Here is a 16,917-nt window from a genome sequence, read left to right as displayed (position 1 = left end):
ACGTGGCACTGAGTACGTAGTTCGAATTAGGCTCTCTAATTTGAACTACCGGTACACCTCATTCCACGAGGAGCAACGGTAGTTCGAATTACACAGCCTAATTTGAACTACCGAGTCTGCACTAACAGGGATTTAAAAATGGCGGCGCCTGGCAAGATGCAAATGAAGCCCGGGATATTTAAATCCCGGGCTTCATTTGCAACTTCGAATGCCTGCATTAGCCACCCTAGTTCGAACTAGGGTGGCAGTGTAGACATACCCTTACAGATTTGTACTGGGGTAAGAAAGACTAGGTACCGTCCTTTTCAGAAATCAGTGGTATTACTCCAGATGGGCACAGGTATATGTGAAAGCTGAAAAGGGTTACATGGAGATCTAAAATACAGAAAAGATTCTTTATTTCTTTTAGAAATAGGAAGTACTGAAACATACCCAAGTCATTGCGAAAGAGGAAGCCTAACTCCTGAGTTCCTTGCTTGTTATTAAAATTGTAGATGCGCATCATTATTAAAAGGCCACCCCAATTCTTCAAGGCTAGAGGCACAGTGCTCTTTCAGACACAAACTCAAATCAACGGAGATGGAGACTTGAATAGTCCAAAAAATTGAGCAAATTGGGCTGTCTTTGTCATCCCTACATGCAAAAAACAGGCCAAGTACAGCTTCCTTTCAAGGTCTTTACTCTGAAATTGTTTTCCAAAGATGATCTGTGAAGGAGAACTGCTCACTGAAAGCTTTTCCTAAAACAATTTTTCTTGGCACAGTAGCTAACAATTGCACCATCTCAATTCCTATCATATTTGACCCTCTTGGTTCTTGATTTTTTTGGGGGGAAAGGGGGATTTTTCATTAGGATCTTCACCTGACTTGTCATTCCATCTAGTCAGAAAAAATGTCACTACTCTGGGAGCCCGAGAAACCTCAGAAAATGATGACTCCTATCCTCAGAATATCTCCATCATAGATGCAGCCTATGCAAAGCTTTTCTTCTCTGCCTGCCAATGTTCTTCATCTTCCTTCTGGAGGGGCAGGTTATATATATTAGAAAGTATGCGCGCACACATACACGTGTAAGTAATTTGTGTACTACGTGGCTGTGTCTAGACTGCACCCCTTTTGCGGAAAAGGGATGCAGATTAGACACATCGCAATTGCAAATGAAGCGGGGATTTAAATCTTCCCCGCTTCATTTGCACGAACATGGCTGCCGTTTTTTCCGGCTCGGGGCTTTGCCGGCAAAAAGCGCCAGTCTAGACGGGGATCTTTTGGAAAATAAAGCCTTTTCCGAAAGATCCCTTATTCCTGATTTTAAGAGAAATAAGGGATCTTTCGGAAAAGGCTTTATTTTCCGAAAGATCCCCGTCTAGACTGGCGCTTTTTGCCGGCAAAGCCCCGAGCCGGAAAAAACGGCAGCCATGTTCGTGCAAATGAAGCGGGGAAGATTTAAATCCCCGCTTCATTTGCAATTGCGATGTGTCTAATCTGCATCCCTCTTCCGCAAAAGGGGTGCAATCTAGACACAGCCCGTGTGTATGAGAGTTACTTAGTCTTCATAACCATTCTATCAGCCTTCTGACTAATCCTACCATTAAAAGGTGCCAAACGTACTGGTTCTTTTAGAATGGGCCCCTCTTGGCCAGTGAATGGAGAAACAAAAGGTATGTCTACACTGCATTCCTCTTTTGAAAGAGGAATGCAAATGCAGCTGAGTGAAATTGCAAATGAAGCACGGATTTGAATTTCCCACACTTCATTTGCATAATCGCATCCAGGCGCTATTTTGAAATACCCTATTTCGAAAAAAGAAAATGCATCCAAGATTCCATACTGTCAGACTTCCATATTGCTTACATTATATCTGAACATTACTGAGAGTTAGACCTAAGGGCCATATCATCAGGTGGCTACATCAGCTCAGCTCCACTATAGTCAGCACAGAGCTATTCCGATTAACATCAGCTGACAATCTGACCCAGGAGTGATGTTGGGCTACAGAAGTAGATGATGGCTAAACCTGTTCCTCTTATTCATGGAGGAGTAAGAACAGTGGTGGCACAACTGCTGCAAAGCCAGATGGCCTGACAATGTATTTGTGGCAAAATATGTTTGTTTATAACCATTTATAACCCTCTCACCATCAAGGGTTTCTAGCAAAATTTCCCTGGAGGGAACTCTGTGCACCCAGTGCTGGCAGGATACGGCCCTGACTGCAACTCATGGACCTTAGAATTTGAGAGACAAACATATTTCTTCTATTATTGGAGAAAAAACATCCTCTTTAAATTAGCACAGTCACACTTCTGCAATCATTCCAAAAGCAGAAATGCAACTCTGCCCAGCTCCAAGAGCAAATTGGGGAAGCTGCCATCACGCTAACCATTTAAGGTCAAACAGCTCATTAGCTCACCCAAACTAGATGCACGAGGAGGATCAGCTAACAGCTAAGCCTGGCTAACCGCTTTGATGAATGTCTATTGACTTAAGAAATACATGTACATTTACGGAGGTCTCCAGCATTACTATCCAGCGCTTGTTTGCTTTTCCGAAGGCTGGATTCCCCCTGGCCGGGCTAGATTCAGAAGGACACAGCCGCTGGGCACGTTTCTAAAACTCACTCCAAGTCTTTCATAGGCACCAGGTTTCACACACCGGTGCAAACTCCGGGGCGCTGCCTCTCCCACTTTACACAGCGGGTCGCTGCGCCCCCTCTCAATCAGCAGTTGCCTGGGCATCAGGGTTACTCGACAGCTCCTCCCTGCCCCCGTCGGCGGCCGAGCTGGGAAGAAGCGGGGGAGCACCCGCGGCGCGGAGCGCGGAGCTGAGTCCACGAGCCCTGCAGCGCAGAGCGCTGGGAGCAGCTCGCAAACAGGGTGACCCAGGGCGCCTCGCTTCCGTCGGCTCCCGGCCGGGTCCCCCCGGCGCCTGCCCGGGGCTCCGGGGGAGGAAGGGCAGATGCAGGAGAGCGGAGCCCAGCGCGCGCTGCCCCCCGCAGCCTGCTTACAAGCGTCCCCGGGCGCGCGTGTGGGCTGCGCACTGCACTGCCCCGGGCGGGGAGCGGGCGGCTCCGTGCGGCCGGCAGGCTCGGAGCCGCTCCCGCAGCGCTGTGCAAAGCGCCCGGCCCCTGCTCGCGCACAGCCCGGGCCGCATCCCTCCGCCACCCCCGCTCCCTTCCCCAGGCCGCCGCGCGCCGCCGGCCGCCCCTTATATAGCCCTCTAAAAATAGCTCGCCTTACACTGCCTTGTAGGGCAGCGGGGCGACCAGCCCCCATCCAATCCGCATGGCCCTTCCGTGCCAGGCGCCGCCTCCTGCCCCTTCTCTCCGCCCCTCATTGGTGGCCAGTGACTTCATGGGCTCCCCCCACCGCCTCCTCTTTGCCTTACATGGTCACGCGTTGTCTTAATGGACAGCTTCCTTCCCGAGCTGACGGCTGCGCGGAGAAAGGATGGGATGGGAGGGGAGGGGGACGAAGAGAAGGGGGGCCCCGAGCTCACAGGACTGAAGGGGGGATTGGTTTTGAAAGGGGGGGGGACAATGGGGAGTGAGAAAAAAAGCGATCGCGAGAAAAAATGCAAGCTCCCAAAAATAAAGAGCAAAGATTGCATTGAGCAGCGAGCAGCAATGCAGAAATAGATGGCAGTTTCGTGTCAGTGAGTTTGCATTCCCCCTTCCTGGTCCAAGAAGTGGAGTGATTAGAGCTCTGGAAGGGAATTGCATTTACTACAAGTGAAGGAGTCCCCCCTCTTTTGCTGGCTGCTGTTTGCACTGTGCATATTGGGTGCATCTAGCCATTCTCACTGGGTTTTTTTTTCTTCCCCTCTCTTTCCTGCATCGATTTTTTTTACAGTGTGACAGAAAGAACACAAAACAAAAAAGAGACATTGGATCTTTTGTTTTTATGATCAAAAACAAAACCCCACCACAAGCAAACAAACACAAAACAAAACAAAAGGGTTTTGCTCAGCAGCAGCATGGATGTGTTGGCTAGTTATAGTATATTCCAGGAACTACAGCTTGTCCACGACACCGGCTACTTCTCAGCTTTGCCATCCTTGGAGGAAAACTGGCAGCAGGTGAACCATTTAAATTACCTTTTAAGTGCAGACAGTCGGTGCATTGAGGCTGCATTTCTGATTTGATTTGATTTTTCTTTAATACTTAATTTAGAGGTATTTTGTGTGTGGGCTAACACTTGAATAGTTTTTGCAATAGAAACAGTAGTCCATTCAAAGCTGTCTGCATTCAATCCTACAAACACACAAAATGACATCTGAGATCCGGTGAAATTCTTTGGGTTTTGTTTTTATTATTATTTGTAAAGCCTGGTAGCTTAGTGGGTTTTTTGCTTTGTGTTGTGCGGGGGTTGATTCTTTGTAACAAGGCTGATCACTTGTGTTGACAACTGACAGCTGGTGGAAATGGAATAGATCTTTTTTTCCTCTCTCAGGTAATTAGCATGTGTCAATAAAAATCCTAGTTTAATTTAGAGATTTTATGGGGTTAGGAATGGTATCAGTAGCAAAAGAAAGCTTGTGAAATCTGGAATAAGATTGATGCCTTATTTTCAATTGTTCTGCGCAAATGAAACTTCTTTTTGTGTTTTAAACTGGCTTAAGACAATAACACTTCAGGCTGGTTTCAGCCATCAAGGTGGATTGAGACATCTATCATTTTGAATGTAACGATAAAACCAGATTTCCACCTTTAGAAGTACTCCAGTTCCTTGTGTACAAGAAACTAGAGTACTTCTAAAGGTGGAAATCTGGTCTTATAGTTACATTCAAAATGATGGGTGACAAGACTAAATATCAAGTGGAAGAGCAGTTTATAGAGAAATGGGTGAGGTGTAAAAGTCACTACCAACACAAACACACACGAACCATAAATAACTATCAGTTGGAATACTGGAGAAAAAACAGGGGCTGGATTTAATTTTGCAGTGATCCAGTGCAAAATTTGCTAACACAAAACTAGTGTGTGCTAGTTGTCTAGTAAGTGGGCAGTCGGATGTTTTGTTTTTGTTTCCTAGGTGGATGATAGGTCTCCAGGACAATCCTCTTACTAGTACCTAGTTGGACTGTGGTAAGATACTTGGAGACTTACCTAGTAAAATTATTTTGGCTTTGACTTCCTTGGAGGAAAAGCTTACTGGCACAGAACAAACATTTTCACTTGCAACTGGACAACCCAACTTTGCTAAATTCTCTTAAGGGAGTAACACTTTTTGTTAATATTCAGTCTGCACCTCAGTGATGGTCACATCTGGTTTCCTTTATACTTTTAACATACTAAATTAAACTGAAGTGGTTAATATGATTTCATTTTAGAAACCCCATTTAATTCTGCATTGTTTTTGCTTTTGAATCAGTTGCATATTAATAACAGTCTAGACAGTTCAATGTGAGATAATCTGTTGACATAGCCAGCATGCCTAAGGCAGATACTGTATATGATACTTTGTCTCCTGCTTACTGTCTTCACACAAGGAAGGGAAAGCTGTTCACTTTATGCAGCAGTATATCAAAGCAATCCCATTGTAATATCTACATTTTAAAGGAACATTATCCATCTAGCCAATTTTTAGAAAAGGAGCTAAAACCAGTTTCACATGGTACCTCTGCCCTTCAGTCCCCTGGCCAATTCCTGTTGTTTTATGGTACATCCTATTTTTATAATGTTTTTCCTCCCCTGTTGCTGCTTTCACACAAGCAACTGGGGAAAAGCTGTCTGACAAAGGGAACAGTGAAGCTGAGTTTTACATAAAGCTCTGCTGTCAAATGTACTGTACAAAAGTAAATTAATAGAAAGAGAGAAGTGTCCTTCTACCTAATCCCTTTCATTTGTCATAATTTTAGGTTAGAAAGGTTTGGGGGTTATATGTGCATTTTCCATTTGTTTCCCTTTAAAAGTGGTAGTACAGAGACCATGCTTTGGAAGACAGCTAACTAGTAAAGTCTGCCTTTTCCTGTCCTCTTCCCAGGCCATAATCAATCCCATGAAGCCCCCAAGAATGTAAAGTAATAGCCTTAATTTTAAGTGAAAGTACTTGATCTGATCATTCCAACATCTCTTCAAATGAAAACACAATGCAATACAAACACTACAGTAATGATCCCGAATGTGACCTCTTCTATCATTCTACATTTTGGAAGTTAGTAGGGCAACAGTATGATTGTGAGGGTGAAGAGCAAACTTCTTTCTCACGCTGTCAGTAGAAGTTGTTTCTTGTTTAATGGAGCTAGTGGTAGAGGTGCTAGTGTGAGCCCATTTAAAAACTCCTGTGAATGGTATCTCCTTTCATACCACAAAGAAACAAACATCTGTGCTGTTGAAAGTTTTACCCTAAAGCTAGGTGAAATTGTTGACACAACCTTCTTCCTTTTGTCCTTAGTTTGGCCTACATATTCTGTGGCTGCTTGGTGAATTGCGTAGTAGGGACAGTTGCAAGAATCTGCTAATGTTTCTGATTGTGAAATGTGCATTGCTAATTGCAGTGACAGCTCGGGCTGGTTGCTAAACACTTGCATGCACTCCACTGCTGTTCCCCCCACCCCCGCAACAGAAGTGAGGGGAAGTTTCAGGTCTCTGCTTCTTTTTATTAGTGTTGGATGTTCAAATAGAACAATCATAAGACAGCCCAGTCTGTAAGTGCAAAGTGAACAGGTTTTTGGTAGGAGGGGATTAAAAATGTGTCTACTTGTGTGGATTTCACAGTGAGGGGAAGAACACAGCTTAAATTGTAAACATGGGAAAGCTTGTGTGTTTGAAATTTAAGATGGAAGCTGAAGCTATTGTGTGTTCAGATTATTTTATTATACATTTTTATGTGGAGTGTAAATTTTAGTTAACAAGAATTAGGTATCAGTATTGCAGCTTCTAGCGGCTTGATTTTTGTCAGACAAAACTACCCTGAGAGTAATGGAAATGTTGCCTGAGTGAGGAATGCAGGAACTGGACCGCAATTTGCCATGGTATTGCCATTTCTTCACCAATATTGGCCTGATTCTCCCCCACTCCCCTTCCCCCTCCAAGTGTTGCTCAACCAAAACACCAATGAAAATCAATAGATGTGGTAGATGCTCCAAATGCTTTGAAAATCAGGCCTGAGGTATATTTTAACTGCCTGGTATCTCCAACAGATTGTGTAAATGGCCTTCCAGTGTGTCGCTGTGACCTCTGAAGCAGCTTCACTGCTATCCCTTCCCATGAACTGACTACACATTAGGAGCCTGTTTAGAGGGGGAAATCCACACTGGCATAAATCCTCCCTGTCCTATACTGTAAAGAACACTGGGTTCACGTGCACAATGATGTGGTGCTCTCAGAATAATGAGCAAGATCTTTAGAAGATGTGAAAAGCAGGTTTCAAACAACAACAGGCCAGGAGGTGCCTTTGATCCACAGCATGCTCCTTCCCCCACGTTCCTTCTTCCCCTGGCAGGGAAGGGGTTTGGAGGGATCTGTCTGATCCTGTAAAAACACAGGACTGGGCGAGCGGTGTGCAGAAGGGATCGTCAACTTGCAGATATGCACCTCTTTAAGGGGGAAACATCTGCTGTCCCATGACGACCATCTCTCCCTTGGTCCTTACCGATGAGTTCCGAGGGCGGAGGATCCACCAGGGCGGAGGGGGTCGGGGAACTGCCCACGGTTGAATTCCTTTTTCTATAAGGTGTCTCATCCCCTTAAAAGAGGGCCTTAAGGTATAGCCTCTCCCATGGAAGATTTTGGTAGTATGACTGCTTCTGTCAGAGCAGAGTAGCTGGAGGATGGGCCAACACACAGGGTCTCCATGCTTATGGTCTTGTGCTTTCACAGGAACTCTGAAATTAGCAGAGTTTGGATGCTGAACACTTCCTGTTCTCCAGGTTTTGTCAAGGGAGGACTGGAAACAGGATCTTTTTGTTGAATACAAAGAAATGTGATTCCAAACGTAGGCGCTTATGCTCTGATCTGATCTGAATTCCTTCTTTCTGGGATGATTCATTAGTTCCTAGATAAACTACACTTTGGTTCCTCTTACACTGACACAGGAAGAAAGATGTTCCATGAGTTAAGACTGGGAATTGAAAGATCTGGGTTTTTTTTGGCTCTGCTGTAGATACGCTTTCTCTGTCCCCCTTCTCCCTCCTGTGTCCTTGGGCAAATTTTTGTGCCTGTTTTCATCTCCATTACGTGAGTGATAATATTTAATAATTACTGGTGGTCTGTGAGTCTAAATAATGTAATGCCAGGGTAGTGCTTTGAGATCCTTGTGCTGTGTAAGTGCAGCTTATCATTTTGATGTGACTAATCTAGCAGAACTCTGTTAATTCTGATTTATATTTGGCACCTAGGATCAGTTTCAGGAAAGATTTCCATGGCTACTTGAAAGGAATAATTTGTACTGTAGAAGGTTCCTACCTCCCCGCTGTTTGCACTGTTCTAGTTTAATGGCATATTTGGTCACTCCATAAACAAAACCAGCTCTTCTAATATTGCTATTTCATCTTGGTTCCAGTCACAGTGAAACAAACATTTATAAGTGCTTAGAGCACAAGCAGATTTCCTGAGGATAACTTGCAGAAATGGTGGATTTCCAAGAACAGCCACATCTGTGATGCAATGTATTTGGACTGTGAGCCATGTGCAAGGCCCATATTCAGGCTTGCTGCTTGAGAAATGAACAGAAAGCAGGTTCCTGTCACCGCCCTTCCCCCAAATCAAATCCTCTACTGAAGCCACTGTTCATATCATGGTGGGGACACAGTTACAGAAAACCTTGTTTTATGCTATTCCTTCTTGGCATTTAGTATTGCTGGCATAAATGCGTAGGCACAAAGGAGACCTGCAAAGTCCATTACAAGTATAAGATGGCTGATTTAGTGTTGGAGTTGTTTGTCATCTTCAGATTGGGTAAACATTTCTTTTACTAATGTCGGGACTAAATTAGAAAATATTCTGTATTATTTAGTGTCGTTAAAAAGATAGTTACCAAATGAATATTTTTTTACAATGGATGTTCATGGTCATGAAATCAAATGAGTATTTGTGCTTTTAAAAATTATGTAGTCTATATATATAGTAACTATATTAACGAGGTGAGATTGTATGGACACGCGCCCCATACTCATATTCCTGTCTTTTTCTCACACTCTTGATACACACGCAATCTAGATAGACTGTACAAAGCTACTATCATTTTGAAATGGCAGAAGATTTTATGTTCCATGCAGTTATAGGTTCACATGTTAGCTTTTCATGATGGAGGTGAATGGTCTTTAGTATTTCTGTATATTATGGAACCATTTAGGCCTTATTACATGGTTCTCAGCTAAGGGGAACCTTACTCTCTATTAGCAGGTTTTCATATGGGCACGGGCAGGAAGCAGCTGTCGTTTAAATCTGTAACTATAGAAAGGTATTTTAAATTCGTTGTTATAGAGAAGAAGGCAGCTTGTCCCATAGAGTATGGGCATTGGGGTTCAGTAAATTAAGTGACGGAGCAGAAGACATAGATATTATTCCAGGTCAAGTCTAAAGCATTTGGACAGTTGACCGTCACCCACACAGAATGTAATTCAAAGCCCACGGAGCCAGTGAGAGATTTTTTTCCCATTGACTGCAATGGAGACTGGATCAGGACCATAAAGCCAACCCAAGCAGGTGATAAGAGAGCTCTGTAATAATGGTGCTGTCCTCTCTTTCTCCAGAAAGTGTCCCATTTCCGTAGATTTTGACTTGGAGAATGTATGGGTTTAACCCAAATGATTTGTAAAGGTGCACTATGACTGGGACCCTACAGTGTTGAAGTTAACTGTACTTTTTTCATGGGCTTAATTTTCTTATGTATTATTTGCAATCTGAGTCTCTCAGATAATTACATGATTCCACAAGCTGGAGCTTTAAGAAAAACACCTCCAGTTCTGAGACACAGTGGAGTCACCAGAACTGGCAATACTGCTTGGCATACACAGGGTAAAAAGACAGGTTGTAAGCCCTTTGGCAGTGCCTGCTTCCTACAGAAGAGAAGCGGTAGCAGATCAGTCCCTAGTCAACTGTCACCCATTATATGCCCTACATGAGTTTGTAAGGAAGGATGGTGCCGTGATGAGAAAGAGAGAACCTGGATGGAGTGAGACCTCTGTTCAATTCCTGCTCCACCACAGGCTGTGTGCGCGATCTTGGCCAAGTCACTTAATTTCTCTGTGCATCAGTTAGCATACGTGTACAATGGCGATAACAGCATTGCCCTACCTCCCATGCGTGTTGTGAGGATAAAACTGGGAGGTGCTTGGACACCAGTGATGCAGACCTAAGTCTCCTTCTGAGACTTACTACGCTATATTCCTGGTGTTTAATTTCACACATTTGTTGGACTGATGTTTGCTGAAACTGTGGGACAGCTCCCCCGTCTCTAATAGCTCTCAGCAGTGCTCACAATCCTGCCTTTGGTTAAAAACCTGTTCTTACACGTAAGATTCATGCTCCACCTCCACTTCCCAGAATCTGTGTAATTAGTTTACGACATCATTGAGCAAACAGCAGGTAGAACTAATGTGACTTGACCTTAATTTGGCAGAGAGGTAGATGCATAAAAGGTTGTGGTGAGTCGGAAACTTATGTCAGACCCAGGAAGAAAACAGTCTATTGATCTTTCAGCATGCTGTGGCATGTAAGGTTTTTTATGGGGATGGGTGCTTACGTCTCCCCTTTTCTGTAAATCTAAGGTACCCCCAACAACCCAGAACAGTTCCATACCTCAACACTCTTGTATGCAAATGTCTATAAAACAGGCAAAAAGATAAAAGATAAAAGCGCTTTTGAAAGCGCTTAAGTCACTGAGGCTCCTAAGAGTCATTGAAAGTCAGTGGTAATTAAGCATCTACATGCCAAAGTCACTTTAAAAAAAAGAGAGAGAATTAGGTGATTTTTTTAAAAAGTATTTTCCCAGAATCATAGATTCCAAGGCCCCAGAATCATAGATTCCAAAGCCAGAAGGCCCACTGTGATCATCTGCCCTGCCCTCCAGCATAACACAGGCCATAGAAATTCCCTGAAATAATTCCTCTTTGAAGTACAGTGTCTCTCTCTGTCTCTCTCTCTCAAAAAAAAAAAAATCCAGTCTTGGTTTTAGACATTCTGGACCTTGAAGAGTTTAAAGCTCAGATTCTGTAGCTCAATCATCAAGGCTCTGGCCAAGTGTGGATCCAATTGCAGAACTCCAATCTTAAAAAATTGTATAAATTGAACACAAAAAAGAACATGGCTGAGCATAGGCTGGCATTGTGGACAAATGGATTTTCAGGAGGGATGTGAACGAAAAGGACATTGGCACACAGAAGATTGTTTCAAGATGTTCCAATAACAATCCTGATTTATAAATGCTTTTACATACAGGTATCTCAAGGTCTGCCTCAAAGGTGCAGTGCCATCAAGTCTGTTTGGCCATGGGTAGACTTGCAAAGTCTACTATCAAGAGACACATTTTCATGGAAAGCCGCCTTTAAAATAAAACAAGGAACCCAGCTCAGATGCTGTTTTCCCAAGTCAGTGCTTCAGTATTCCAACCATGTTAACTGAAAGTGAAAGTGCCTAGGAATGAAAGTGAAAGTGCCTTTGTTGGTTTTGATTGCCTTGCAGGGAGAAGTGCACCCAAAATGACAAGTAAATTAGATTTCAAAAGGCCTTTTGCTTCTAATAAGCTAATGAGCTGTTAGTCGTTGAGTTTCAATAATGTGACATTTAAATGGACAGGATCCCTTTCCAAGTGCAAGCAGCCACTTGAAGCCCTGCCCTTTTGGGCTCCCAGTCCCTTCCAGGTTCAACAGTTTGCTGAGCGGTCCTCATTCTTTGGCAGATTCTCTTCTGAGGCTGGGAATGGAGAGGAGGCTGCTGGCCAAGGGCATTATTTCAGGTATGTAGAGGGGGTAGCAGCCAGAGCTCCCTTCTGCTGCCAGGTGTGAGCGCCAGGCACAGAGCACAAGCACTTTCCCCTCACTCCGTTAGTGCCTGGGGAATGGGATGAAAAGCAAACCATGTCTGGGAGCGCATGGCTGCTCCCCCCCCCCCCCCCACACCTCCGGAATGGCGTCCTGGCTGCTGGCTGTCTCACTTGACGCCCCACTCCTTTCCCTGGGAGTGTGGGCCCAGCTGTTGTCTATTGCCCTGTGAAGTGTAAGGCTTGGCTCTGCACAAGGCTTCCACTCTGGTGCCAGTTCCTTCTGGGCCCTAACGTAGGATCCTGCTGTTCCTGAATGGTTTGAGGTTACTTAGGTCTCCTTCATGCAGGTTCTCTTCCAACTGTATAAGGGGGGAGATGGAAAAGCTCCCTGTTCTCGTTCTCCTGCAATTGCACAGTGGCTTTACCAATGCATTGGCCAAAGCCTAATTGTCTCTACGAAGGATAATTCAACCAATGAATGACTTGAAACTTTTTCTCAATGAGTATTTTTGTCTTCCATGTTGGGCTGGAAAAAACATTCCCCTCAGCTGCACTCCTAAGAGCTGCCATGAAGGAAAAGTGGGGGTGGGAGATTGGGGGGAAAAGATTGAGTTGGATGCTTTCTATGGAAATCATCAAACCATAAACTGCTTTGTCTCTGACTTGTTGCCAGTGAAGAGGCTGTATTAACTACCTAATGGAATTCCTACCTAGGGCCTGTTAAGGAGAAACCTTTTGCATTGCTGATTCTCTTTGCATTTGCATTGGCTGGGTAGAAAGCTCTGGTGTTATTCAATAATGGCTTTTATTTGCTTTTTGTGCATTCAAAAACAGGTAATTGGGGAAGCAAAGTGCAGTGGTCTGAGTGAGTAAGGTTGCTATAAAAACTGAGCATTATTGGTTACATCACTTTCCCTGCCTACGGTCTAGAAGAGATTAATACCTCTGTAGATAACTCTTTAGATAATCTTATACTTCTGGACCTCTGCAAGAAACTTACCTCCCACTCCAGTAGTGTATTAAATATGGGAGGTTCTTCTGGTTTCCACGCCTTGTGTGTGTAATTAAGTCATGTCTGCAGCCTTTTCTGCACAGCCACGAAAGCTAGAACTGAATGAATTTTTTTAGAAACATGAAAGTGGAGATTCTCACATAACCACATACCTCTAGGAGCCGGCACTTTAAGGGGAATATCAAATAGTGTGAGATTAGCAGTGACTTGCCAGAGCTGGCAACACTGAATGTCTGATCAGTATTAGAACATTGAGGGAGCGACACAACTTAGAGGTTGCCTTTGTCTCCGGGAAAAGGTGGATGGGCAGGGGCTTAGTGTGACAATGATGTATGTGCTGACTAAAATAGCTTATAAAAGCCCTTTTAACAGCTTCTGTGGCTGGGAACTTTGGGATAAGCGGATGTTACATAGTACTGTACAAACTCTGTCTAAAGAAGAATCTATCTATTTTTCTATGAAAACTAGTGCCTGTGGGAAAGTTCTGTAGCCTAGAAGGTGATAGGCTTTTTACGGGTTCTCTTTACACTACACTGTCAAATATCATATTTCTTTTCTAGAAGTGTTTTTTAAAGGTGATCATTCTGTAGGCCTGTAGAGTAATATTTATAGACCCCCTACAACAGGGGTTCCCAAACTTTTTGACACGGGGACCAGTAAATCAATTCACGAACTTTTGGAGGACCAGTAACATTCATTTGCATATTTGCATATTCATTAAGCAAATGATGAATATTGAAATAAGTTGTTTCTGGTCCTCCCAAAGCCCCCAGTGCCAGCGTTAGCAAAGCTTTTGATATGGTCACCCACAATATTCTTGCCAGCAAGTTAAGAGAATATGGATTGAATAAATGGACTGTAAGACAGACAGAAAGCTGGCTAGATCAGGGTTTCCCAAACTTTTTATTTTAGTTGGAACCCAGTTTTTTTAGTACTATTTTTTGCAGCCCAAAAATATAAACACATATGAAAAAAAGAATGAAAAATGAATAAATTTTCAGTTTTCACCTGGCTGTATCCTCCACCCAGCCTGGGCCAGGATTTGGGGTCCCGGCGCTGCATGGGCACTCCAGGAGGCGGGAGCAGGAGCAGACTGGGGGTAGGGTAGCTGTCTAGGAGGGAGGGTGCAAGGAAGGGCAGGGTTGCCAGGTGTCCAGTTTTGTACCGGACAATTTGATATTTGAGGGTTTTGTCCGAGAAACAAATTGAGAAGTTACCAGACACATAAAATGCCTGGTATTTTCTAATTAGGTAAGTTTTATTATAATTAGGACTATCCGTCCTTAGCTGCGAACTGCCTGGCTGGTAGATGTGCTCACGCTGCCTGAGTGTGTCTGCCTGCCAGGCAGTTCGCAACTACTCGAGGGAGGGTATGTGTGTGTGTGTGTGGGGGGGGGGGGGGTGAAATGGAATCCCCAGGCAGACTCACTCCTCTACCGGGGTCTGTAGGGTCTGCATGTGCCCAGGTCAGTCCTGCTCCACCCCCTTCTCCTCCCGATCTCCCAGTCAAGCCCCGCGGCCCCCATCCAGCCCTGGTTCTGCCACCTGCCCTCTCTGATTTCTGCTGGACAGCCCCACTGCCTCCAACCCTGCTTCCGCCACCTGCCTGCCTGCTCCCCCCCATCTCCGCGGGACAGCCCCGCTACCCCCAACCTTGCTTCCGCCCCCTACCAGCCCCTCCCATCTCCGCGGGACAGCCCCGCTACCCCCAACCTTGCTTCCGCCCCCTACCAGCCCCTCCCATCTCCGCAGGACAGCCCCGCTACCCCCAACCTTGCTTCCGCCCCCCACCAGCCCCTCCCATCTCCGCAGGACAGCCCCGCTACCCCCAACCTTGCTTCCGCCCCCTACCAGCCCCTCCCATCTCCGCGGGACAGCCCCGCTACCCCTCCCATCTCCGCAGGACAGCCCCGCTACCCCCAACCTTGCTTCCGCCCCCCACCAGCCCCTCCCATCTCCGCAGGACAGCCCCGCTACCCCCAACCTTGCTTCCGCCCCCCACCAGCCCCTCCCATCTCCGCGGGACAGCCCCGCTACCCCCAACCTTGCTTCCGCCCCCCACCAGCCCCTCCCATCTCCGCGGGACAGCCCCGCTACCCCCAACCTTGCTTCCGCCCCCTACCAGCCCCTCCCATCTCCGCAGGACAGTCCCACTGCCCCCAACCTTGCTTCCGCCCCCCACCAGCCCCTCCCATCTCCGCAGGACAGCCCCGCTACCCCCAACCTTGCTTCCGCCCCCCACCAGCCCCTCCCATCTCCGCAGGACAGCCCCGCTACCCCCAACCTTGCTTCCGCCCCCTACCAGCCCCTCCCATCTCCGCAGGACAGCCCTGCTACCCCCAACCTTGCTTCCGCCCCCCACCAGCCCCTCCCATCTCCGCGGGACAGCCCCGCTACCCCCAACCTTGCTTCCGCCCCCCACCAGCCCCTCCCATCTCCGCAGGACAGCCCCGCTACCCCCAACCTTGCTTCCGCCCCCCACCAGCCCCTCCCATCTCCGCGGGACAGCCCCGCTACCCCCAACCTTGCTTCCGCCCCCCACCAGCCCCTCCCATCTCCGCAGGACAGCCCCGCTACCCCCAACCTTGCTTCCGCCCCCCACCAGCCCCTCCCATCTCCGCAGGACAGCCCCACTGCCTCCAACCCTGCTTCCGCCACCTGCCTGCCCCTCCCATCTCCGCAGGACAGCCCCGCTACCCCCAACCTTGCTTCCGCCCCCCACCAACCCCTCCCATCTCCGCAGGACAGTCCCACTGCCCCCAACCTTGCTTCCGCCCCCCACCAGCCCCTCCCATCTCCGCAGGACAGCCCCGCTACCCCCAACCTTGCTTCCGCCCCCCACCAACCCCTCCCATCTCCGCAGGACAGCCCCGCTACCCCCAACCTTGCTTCCGCCCCCCACCAGCCCCTCCCATCTCCGCAGGACAGCCCCGCTACCCCCAACCTTGCTTCCGCCCCCCACCAGCCCCTCCCATCTCCGCAGGACAGCCCCGCTACCCCCAACCTTGCTTCCGCCCCCCACCAACCCCTCCCATCTCCGCAGGACAGTCCCGCTACCCCCAACCTTGCTTCCGCCCCCCACCAACCCCTCCCATCTCCGCAGGACAGCCCCGCTACCCCCAACCTTGCTTCCGCCCCCCACCAGCCCCTCCCATCTCCGCAGGACAGCCCCGCTACCCCCAACCTTGCTTCCGCCCCCTACCAGCCCCTCCCATCTCCGCGGGACAGCCCCGCTACCCCCAACCTTGCTTCCGCCCCCCACCAGCCCCTCCCATCTCCGCGGGACAGCCCCGCTGCCCCCAACCTTGCTTCCGCCCCCCACCAACTCCTCCCATCTCCGCAGGACAGTCCCACTGCCCCCAACCTTGCTTCCGCCCCCCACCAGCCCCTCCCATCTCCGCAGGACAGTCCCACTGCCCCCAACCCTGCTTCCGCCCCCCACCAGCCCCTCCCATCTCCGCGGGACAGCCCCGCTACCCCCAACCTTGCTTCCGCCCCCCACCAGCCCCTCCCATCTCCGCAGGACAGCCCCGCTGCCCCCAACCTTGCTTCCGCCCCCCACCAGCCCCTCCCATCTCCGCAGGACAGCCCCGCTACCCCCAACCTTGCTTCCGCCCCCCACCAGCCCCTCCCATCTCCGCAGGACAGCCCCGCTGCCCCCAACCTTGCTTCCGCCCCCCACCAGCCCCTCCCATCTCCGCAGGACAGTCCCGCTACCCCCAACCCTGCTTCCGCCCCCCACCAGCCCCTCCCATCTCCGCAGGACAGTCCCACTGCCCCCAACCCTGCTTCCGCCCCCCACCAGCCCCTCCCATCTCCGCAGGACAGCCCCGCTACCCCCAACCTTGCTTCCGCCCCCCACCAGCCCCTCCCATCTCCGCAGGACAGTCCCACTGCCCCCAACCTTGCTTCCGCCCCCCACCAGCCCCTCCCATCTCCGCAGGACAGCCCCGCTACCCCCAACCTTGCTTCCGCCCCCCACCAG

General features: G+C 48.1%; 1 protein-coding gene across 1 annotated transcript in view; it reads left to right on the top strand.

Annotated features, from left to right (window-relative positions):
• The first annotated feature begins 3,514 nt into the window (after positions 1-3,514).
• KLF7 (KLF transcription factor 7) overlaps positions 3,515-16,917 on the top strand; it is a 75,226-nt gene continuing 61,823 nt past the window's right edge. Inside the window, exon 1 of the mRNA XM_006129029.5 lies at positions 3,515-4,070. Coding sequence (XP_006129091.1) covers positions 3,969-4,070 — 102 coding nt within the window. The 5' untranslated portion in view covers positions 3,515-3,968. The remainder of the gene's footprint in view (positions 4,071-16,917) is intronic.

This window comes from Pelodiscus sinensis, chromosome 7 (assembly GCF_052426305.1).
Source record: "Pelodiscus sinensis isolate ZL-2025 chromosome 7, ASM5242630v1, whole genome shotgun sequence".
NCBI lineage: Eukaryota > Metazoa > Chordata > Testudines > Trionychidae > Pelodiscus > Pelodiscus sinensis.
The sequence above is the reverse complement of the archived record's forward strand: the minus strand, read 5'-3'. Positions and strand labels throughout refer to the sequence as shown.